At 39.0% G+C, this 8,792-nt stretch overlaps 2 protein-coding genes across 3 annotated transcripts; one reads left to right on the plus strand and one right to left on the minus strand.

The window, feature by feature from the left end:
* Positions 1–1,020: 1,020 nt before the first annotated feature.
* Positions 1,021–5,079, plus strand: elmod2 (ELMO/CED-12 domain containing 2). 2 transcript variants are annotated; one of them, XM_014007794.1, is made up of 9 exons: positions 1,021–1,125; positions 1,624–1,770; positions 1,863–1,891; positions 2,686–2,783; positions 2,881–3,010; positions 3,201–3,334; positions 3,915–3,983; positions 4,074–4,207; positions 4,297–5,079. In XM_014007794.1, the coding sequence occupies exons 2-9, from the start codon at positions 1,626–1,628 to the stop codon at positions 4,449–4,451; spliced, it is 894 nt and encodes a 297-aa protein (XP_013863248.1). In that variant the 5' UTR covers positions 1,021–1,125; positions 1,624–1,625; the 3' UTR covers positions 4,452–5,079. The 2 variants fall into 2 exon arrangements, with proteins under 2 accessions (XP_013863248.1, XP_013863249.1); XM_014007795.1 differs by lacking the exon at positions 1,021–1,125 and adding an exon at positions 1,273–1,294.
* ucp1 (uncoupling protein 1) lies at positions 4,462–7,928 on the minus strand. The gene is made up of 6 exons (XM_014007796.1): positions 7,294–7,928; positions 6,903–7,101; positions 6,560–6,757; positions 6,370–6,471; positions 5,654–5,834; positions 4,462–5,581 (listed from the first exon to the last, which is right to left on the minus strand). Exons 1-6 carry the CDS (start codon positions 7,417–7,419, stop codon positions 5,467–5,469), a joined length of 921 nt encoding a protein of 306 aa, XP_013863250.1. The 5' UTR covers positions 7,420–7,928; the 3' UTR covers positions 4,462–5,466.
* Positions 7,929–8,792: the final 864 nt, after the last annotated feature.

Here is an 8,792-nt window from a genome sequence, read left to right on the forward strand (position 1 = left end):
GCTTTACAGTAGGGTAATGTATTTTTTTCAGAGAAAAAATGTACAAATTACTGTTTACACCAATAATTTTTTTTACGGCAATTTCCCATCAAATCAACAGTTTTAAACTGTTTTATTGTTTACAGGTTTTCCCTGTCATGGTTTTACTGTTTATCGCTGTTAAATATACGGATATTTTTAACAGTGCACTGGTTACCATCTGAGGACTTGGCTGTATTGTTTGCAAACCAAACCACTGCTTGAGGGAAGGTTTTGTAAGCAACAAGAGTTGAGGGAGAGTACACATGTGGTGACCTGCCACATTTTTAAAAAGGGATTTATTTAGATGACAGACTTAGAAAGAGAGCCGGTCTATCCAGCAAGATTATTCAAAATCAAAATGTCATGCAAATCTGGCGCCATCTTGTGGTAGTGTTTGAAAAGACAAGAAACCCCAGAAAGACATTTGGCTAAAAAAGATGTTTTATATGTTCTGATGAGCTTGTTGATGTTTTAAGTGTTTCTCAGGAACAATGAATGTTACTGCATTTCATTGATTTAGAGGCAAAATGAATATACTGTATATGAAAAATGTTCTTTCAACCAATGAAAAAGCAATAACCACTGGCTTCAGGACACACATTTATTTATTAGCCCGTTTCTGATTTTTTTGCAAATAATACAATTTATGATGTTTTCATGTCATAATATGGGCAATCTGAATGTATTTTAATGCGTCATTTTGAGTCAAATTTCTAAGAATAGCCCAGGGCTCTGTGTCTGTGTTGCAGACAGCGTTACTGTATATAAACGCTAGATGGCGATAGAGCAGCGTGAGTTTATTCAAAATGCTGTGTTCAGAAACATCGTATTATTTAAACTCAAAAGGAAATTCAGCCTGATCTCTTTTGTATGATAGACTATGTCCTTTAAATATACATTTATATATCTTAAAAACATATATACGCAAATATTACTGCGGGATTTATTTATCTAATTAAATTTTATTAATCTATCTGTTGGCGCACGCGTGACGAGATATTTGTCTGGAATGAACATGAACTCATCTGAGCCCGAGCCGTGTGTTGTCATTGTGTTTATCCCTTACCTCGCCTCACTGTAAGGTAGTTTCATCCGAGAGTGGAGGTAAGTGTTTTAGCCTAGCAACATATTTCCCAGCTACAAATAAATAAGTCGTGCCTCATTTGGTTCCTCATCAAAAATACTGTCAGACGCTTGTTCCTGCAGCGTAACCAAACCCTGACAGTCAGTGTAGCTAGCTAGCAGACGAGGAACAACCTGTTTGAATTGTCATGTGAGTTTTGAAGCGCATTTTAAATTAAAGCCTGCCAGCTATACATTTGCTAAAATCATCATGTGATGCGTATTAAAGCTTCACTTGCAGGATGTTTGTAAGTAAAAAGAACGACCACTTTTAAATTAAAGTTAGCATATTAGCAATGATGCTAGCGGTGCATTTGTTTTGGCTGTGTTTGTTGGCATGTTTGTATCATTCATACAGAGATTATCCGATTATAGGTTACGTATTTGTAATTATTAGTGACCCTATAATATTTAATCATATCAGACAACTATATTATTTTCTAATATTGCTCTTTTTATATGTTCATCTCTGTATTTTAGAAATGTTTGGTTCTATCTGGCAGTATGTGTACACAAACTTCCTGAGATACTGGCTAAAGTGGTTCATCAGGCAGGTGACAGGAAAGTGTGAGCTGCAGAGAATTTGCTCAGATTATACACCAGGAGCATCAAGGACAACAAGAGCAGGTGAGTCCCAGGTATCCCAACATGTGGTTTGCTTCTCATCGTTGTGTACATTGTGTTTACTGTACTGATCTGCCTCATGTGTCCTCCTCTAGAAAACTCTCTTCAGGCATCTAAGAATAAGGTAAGACAGTGGTGTTAAGTTGGTTTGGTCTCATATATCCTAGTTAATCTCACAGCTATTGTGAATTATTGGGTTAGTTGAGCTACTCTTTATACGGTTTATGAAAAAAAACTAATCTGTAATCCCACAGATTTCTTCATTAGTGTCTTCTGATACACAGAAATCAAAGATTAGTAAAACCATCAAATTTTTGTAATAAGGAGTCGCTGATTATACTTCGTTCTTCTGCTCTTTTGAGACACATTTGAGGTTAAGCTTTAAGGATTGCCCAAAACATTTTTGTATTCTTTGTTGATCTACAAAACTTATTTCCTTTTACGAAAAGAAAAAAAAAATTTAAAAACATGCAATCAAATGTATTCCTAAGATGAACAGAAAATTCTTCTAATTGCAGCTCAGGCAAGTTGTAACTGGATTTATGTTGTCTTAGCTTGTCTGAAATAGACACGTTTGCTTTACTTTGACCTCAGTTATCTTGATTGGCTCATGTGAACTGAAATATCAGCATTTCCTCTGTGCTTCATCAGCCATTATCTTTAACCACACTTGCCAAGCTGAGATAAAATGATTCTTTTTGTTGTTTATAATTATATCTCAGCAGGAATTCTGCGATCACCAGCCCATTTAGTGTTCAGTCAAAACTGGTGGTTCATTGTTCGTCTTGTTTGAAAAGCATTTCTTTTTTTTTTTTTTTTTGCGTATTATTTGTCCAAGTCAGCAGTTGTGCCTAATTGTTTGTTTGACACCATATTGTTGTTACATTCTCCAAACACTGTGTGTTCTCCCGTCCCTAGGTTTTAAGAGGAGCCTTGAAAACCAGCAGGGACCACGTGGAACAATGTGTAGATCAGATTATGAAGGCGAAGAATATAAAACCCCAGAAAGATCCCCTGTAAGATTGCTTTTCTGCTTTGAAATTGTTGCTCATGGCAAATTTTGTTGTTCCTCTGATTTATCAGCGACTTGTTTCTATCTCCATTTTATTTCAGATTCAAGGGGAGCCTTCACATCTGTCTGCTGCAGATAACTGGATACAGCAGCTTGTACACATCTGTAGAAGAGTTGAGGAAGGAGGTCTTCAGCTCAGAGAACCCTGAGCACGAGGCCATGCTTTTAAAGGTTACAGGGTCCAAACGTTTAGACAAAATTTGACCAATATGAGCGACAAAAAACTCCTTGTTTTGCAGAGCGTTGCTTTTATCCATGTTATTTTAGACTTTAAACATACTAGTTTTATCAGTGTTAGCTGGTAAATAATTGAAAAGTGTACAGAAACAGTAAAAATGTTTTTTTTTCTTTTTCTTTTCAGCTGTGGGGCTTGTTGATGCCAGAAGTGAAACTGGAGTGCAGAATAACTAAGCAGTGGGGAGACATTGGATTCCAAGGAGATGACCCAAAAACGGACTTCAGAGGAATGGGCCTTCTGGGTCTGATCAATCTTGTGTGAGGACTGCATAAATATGAATCATGAGATTTACAGAGAATTAAGGTTCCTACACAGCAGGGCTGGGCAGTAATTCAATAACAATGTACATCACAATAGACACGTGATCAATATATGGAAAATTTGTCAAAAAGAAAGTCGATTATTTCAATGAACTCTGATCTAAAACCGCACGGCATTCTGGGGGATGTAGGCAGAGGAAACGTTTTAGCTGCTCGACCAGCTAAGCAAGGTTGGTGGCGTCAGCTCACTCTTTGGTAAGCTAGCAACAACCTGTTGAGGAACATGCACAGTATCAGGTTCATGTTTCACCAACGTGCCTCATAAAGAAAAAAATAGCAATGTGGAGTGAAAGGAGAAAATGAGTGCAACAGCTCAAGACGAAATTGTGGATAAGAGAGGAAAGGTCACCAGTTTAGCAGGATTAATCAGCCTTTTTTCACCTGTTTTTTTTTTAAATCTGTTAAACAAAAACTAATGAGTAATTATTTATCAACTGATCTGAAACACTTATAACATGATGCATTTTAAGCCATGTTGCTCAGCTCTTCAACACAGCCTTGAAATGTTTGTTTGCAGATTTTTCAGTGAAAACTACACAGCAGAAGCTCGTCAGGTGTTGTCACATGCAAATCATCCTAAACTAGGGTAAGAGACATTCAGATGTTTTAACTTGGCTTTACATCAGAAATGTATGATTCTATCTTACTATTTGTGTGTGGATTGCATATGTTGCAGCTATTCATATGCCATAGTTGGGATCAACCTGACAGAGATGGCCTACAGCTTACTGAAGTGTGGAGCTTTGAAACCACATTTCTACAATACGGTCCAAGGCACGCCTGAGCTCAAGCACTTCCACCAGCTGTACTGTGAGTCCCAAAAGTCTCATTATCCCTCTGTTCTACAAGTTTTATTCTCTCTGTAGAAACCTTCCTCAACGTGCGTTTCCCTTCTGCAGGTTACCTGGCGTATGAGTTTGATCAGTTCTGGGTCGCTGAACAACCAGAGAGCATCATGCTGTTCAATCAGTACAGAGAAAAATTCCACGACAAAGTCAAAACTCATCTCCAGGACCCCGATGTGTCTCTCACACTGACTGTTGGCTCTTATTAATGTGTTTTCACCATTTTTTTAAACCCCCCGATCACCTAATTTGTCTGCCAGGAATCGGATGGTTTGGCTGAATGTGACAGTACATTTCAAACAAGCATACAAACTAAAAAAAGTTAAATTGTTTGTGTTTCATTAGCGATGGTGATAATTTTCCACATGCAGCACAAAGTCCAACTCCCCATACCTCAAAAATGACCATTCCAGTGGTTTTTGTTTACGATGGAGAAGTGCGAGAAGACGATAGTGGTGCTACAGATTCACGAAGCTCTAAGCACTTTGGAGTAACTTGTGCAGAAGAAAACTCTGCTTTAACTGTCTTGTGCTAATTTCCATGTACTTTGTTCTCACAGTTTTCCTGCACAGGAACATATTATTTATGTAAAGATCTCATGACTTAAACCTAACTCTAAATCTCCTCTGTTGTATTCTCAACTTGGAAGTTGTACACAATTTAATTAGTCTTCACACATGAATATATTGTATATTTGTGATGTGAAATCCAAACATAGTTCCTTACCCCAGCTTTCTTGAATTTATATGTGCTGTGATACAGAATTTTAAATATTTTTATGAGATGTAATTTAAAGGAAGACACGTCAAAGTCTATAAATCAACGTTTGACTTGAAAGGTGTTTTGTGTTTGTGTGTCCAAAGGAAAAGTGAAGAAACAAGCAGAGCATTTGTAAAACAAATCAAATATATTTAGGATTTACAGAAACATGTTTCACGCCCAAGTTTGCAAATGTTTCTTTTAGCGCACATGTGCACTGGTTAGGCTGCATCACTGGTATGAATGGCTGTACAGGTCTTAAAGTGCAAAGTCAACTTTGACAATACTTTTGCTTTCACAGTGATCTTACTGGCTTCATGAATTCTAAATATAAAAATAAAATGGTGTCTCGTACACATATACAGTTAAATACAATAAAAAAAATCTAAAATTAGAATTTACATAAGTTTTCCCCTCAGATGTAAAACATAGTGGTCTTAACAGTCAGACTTTTGCTCTGGGAGCTCAGTTTGTCGCCTCAATCCTCTTCTTCGTGGCCATCATGGCTCTCTTGATTTGCTCAAACGAGACGAACATCACAACGTTCCACGATCCCAACCTCAGAAATGAGGGCACAAATCTAAAGACCAAAGAAAAACCAAATCAGAAAGCTGCGTTTAAGTTTCATAGGCCAGTTGAGGAAAAAGCTCACCCTTTGTAGAAGGCAGTAGGTCCCTCTTTGGTCATCATGGTCCAGGCACAGTTAATAGCACTCCTGTACTGGCCCGGTGGGGAGTTCATGTATCTTGTTTTCACCACATCTACTGGTGAAGCGATCACTGTGGTCGCGAAGCCCGCGCCGAACGCAGACACAAAGTGACACGGCAGGTTGTCTGTGGACAGATAAGACAGATGTGAGCCAGCACCAGAGAACTGTGTCAGCTGATACATAGGCGTAATTTGCAGGAGGGTTAGTGGGGTTATGACCCCACTATAATTTGATCCAGTTAAAATACCCCCCACCCGCCAACAAATTGGCATTATTTGCTCAAACACAATAGAAATTAATTGGTAAAGTAGACAGATGCTGCTCTCTTGTTGTCTTTAGGTAACTTTAACCTGATTAAAAAAATTACCATGTCATAAATGTATGTTTAAGCATAATTGCTAAAAATGCCATGCAGGATTTTGGAGCATAAACCCACCCCCCCCAACGGTAGACTTAAAGTTACGCCCTTGAGCAGATATGTAATCTATAGGATGAAGCAATATAAATGATTGTGATAGATAAAGTATTTACTGCACTGTGATGTGGGTGCAACCTGTTCTGATCTCTGTCAGCACCTGTGATGTTATCAGCTGTTGAAGAGGTTAGTGGGAGTGTGGACGTTTGTCCAATCAGAAGCCACCTCTCTGAGATGCCTTTACCTGACATCAGCTTGTGTCTAAGAATGGCCTCTTTGATCAGGTCATAGGTAACCAGCTCTGTGCAGTTGACCAGTGCGTTCCTTGTGATGTTGGGTAGCGTTCCTGGACAGACATTACACACTTGTTTTTTTTTTCCGCCAAAAAAACTTTTATCTCGGCGTTATTCTTAGAATCTGCACTCAGGAAGCACCTTTCCAGAGTCCTCTCAGGCCCTCGTTTAGGAAGATGTGCCTGTATGCTTGCATTGTGCCGCTGTAACGTCGAGCCACCCCGTTCAGGTTCATCTGGGCCTGGAACCGAACCTTGACCACATCTGTGGGCTGAGCAAAGGACACTGCCATGGCACCTGTTGTGCAGCCAGCCAGGATTCGTACCAGCACACCTGGGTCTGGAGCAGAACAGACGGAAACAACCAGTAGATTTACTTCGAATCAATGTTTGACATTGGATTTTTAAAGTTTTAGCTTTATTTCAGCTGCTTTTTTTATTCAGAATGTATAAACTGCATGTTCTTTTGTACTTTAACCACTTACTGTCTTTCCCTCCAGTGTAGAGGTTTTTGACGTTGTCGTAAAGGCCAATTCTGATGGAGGCGAAGCACACCTGCCTCTGCAGTCCAGCTACCAGCCCATTGTACAAAGACTTGGGCCCCTCTGTTCGGACCATGGTGCTGATGGTCCCGAACACCCCTCTGTAGCGGATGCCCTCCACTGCTTTCTTCTCACCCTGTATCTGCACATTTGCACTCACGTTTAAAAGCAGCTTTAACCGGTTCATAGGCGCTATTGATTCAGGGTGGCTGATGGACAAAGAACTGGACGTGAAGCAGCTGTAGTGCAAACATCACACTGTGTTCTCGTTCAGTTCAACTGCAGCACAATCTGATGATGTTTCTGATGCACAAACGGAATGTTTTGAAGGTACCTGTAGTCTGACTTTGGCTGTGTCCAGAGGAAACGTGACGATGTCAGCCACACAGGCTGCTGCTCCAGCACTGGCCATCTTCACGCCCAGGGAAGGAGGAACATCTGAGGGTTTAAGTCCTACCATGTTTCCTGTAACTGAGCAGAGAGGCACTCATCAGCATAAACACATACTAAGGTTATAAACATTAACCTCGTGTACTATTCATTTATTTCTTTCTTCCAGCCACAGGTGGCTGCGATTACTTACATAGTTTAGTTTAGCTCCAAATTAAGGGTCTTCACATTTGTTTCAGTGCCAGATCTAAAGGGCGAGGTTGTAATCCATGAAGGGCCCAAGTGCACAGGGACGAAAAGAATCTCTTTGCTCTGTATTTATAAATTTTCTGGCTGACGTTTTTTTATGACATCCTGTGTACAGGCGTCACTGTGTACTTCTGCTTAAATCAAAGTTCAATGACTACCGGTCAATGTTCAATTTAGCTCAGAGGGCATGAAAACAACAATTTCTTACTCTGTGAAGATGAATCTTCTCATTCAATCTATGAGTCTAAATACCTAAACATTTATTTAATACCTTTACAAAAAATGATCAAAATATTTGTATGCTTCCATTAATTTCACTGAGCAGTTTTGAGTCTGTCAGCAGGTTTTTCCTCGTCTCTTCCAGCTGCCATAAACTTACTGTAATATTAAGTAATTATTTACTTTGTTGGATCAAAAGTTTGCTTGAACAGCACGTTATTTCACTGGAGGCTTGTCTGCGGTCTCAGCCAGTAAGAGCTTGTGTCTGAGTTGTATTTTTTTCTGCAGAATTTAAAGGTGGGCATCACAGCACCTTTTATGCTTTTAAAAACAACAGTCATGACGTGTATTTATCACACTAATCCAACCTTGCATTTTTTTGACAATGTCTATTTACTTGAATTAAGGTTTTTGGGGGTGGGAGAGTCGTGACGTGAGCTGATGACTGATGTTCACTGTGGATAAGAACTTGGCATCTCAGCGTGTTTGTCCCAGTAGTTTGGCAGCAGTTGAACTTCTTACATAACATTGAATACAATCCATGTAATTTGCTTTAACAAAAACTTACAAAGTAGATTATGAGAAAAAAGAGTCCACATATGTTCATGAATTGACACATACTTTAAACACAGGTTCAGTAAAAAAAATGCTAAAAATTATCTTGTAATAACCCAGTAGACATTATAAAGAAATCCTTCTTTAGTTAAATGAGTTACAACAACACCTAATTTCCCTCTGGGATCAATAAAGTATTTTTGAATTGAATTGAATTAAATTGTCTGTAAAGAGTTCTATGTGCCATCCACCACAAATGCTGGTTAAAGCTGTATCATGCAAAGAAAAACCTATATGTAAATACAATCCAGAAAGAGCTTTAAAATGGACTGCGGTAATGTGGGAAATTGTTTAATGGTCAAGCAAAGTGAAATATATTTACATACACACACACACACACACACACACACACACACACAC

The sequence above is a fragment of the Austrofundulus limnaeus genome, unplaced genomic scaffold, assembly GCF_001266775.1.
Source record: "Austrofundulus limnaeus strain Quisiro unplaced genomic scaffold, Austrofundulus_limnaeus-1.0 Scaffold44, whole genome shotgun sequence".
In the NCBI taxonomy this organism is placed as follows: domain Eukaryota; kingdom Metazoa; phylum Chordata; class Actinopteri; order Cyprinodontiformes; family Rivulidae; genus Austrofundulus; species Austrofundulus limnaeus.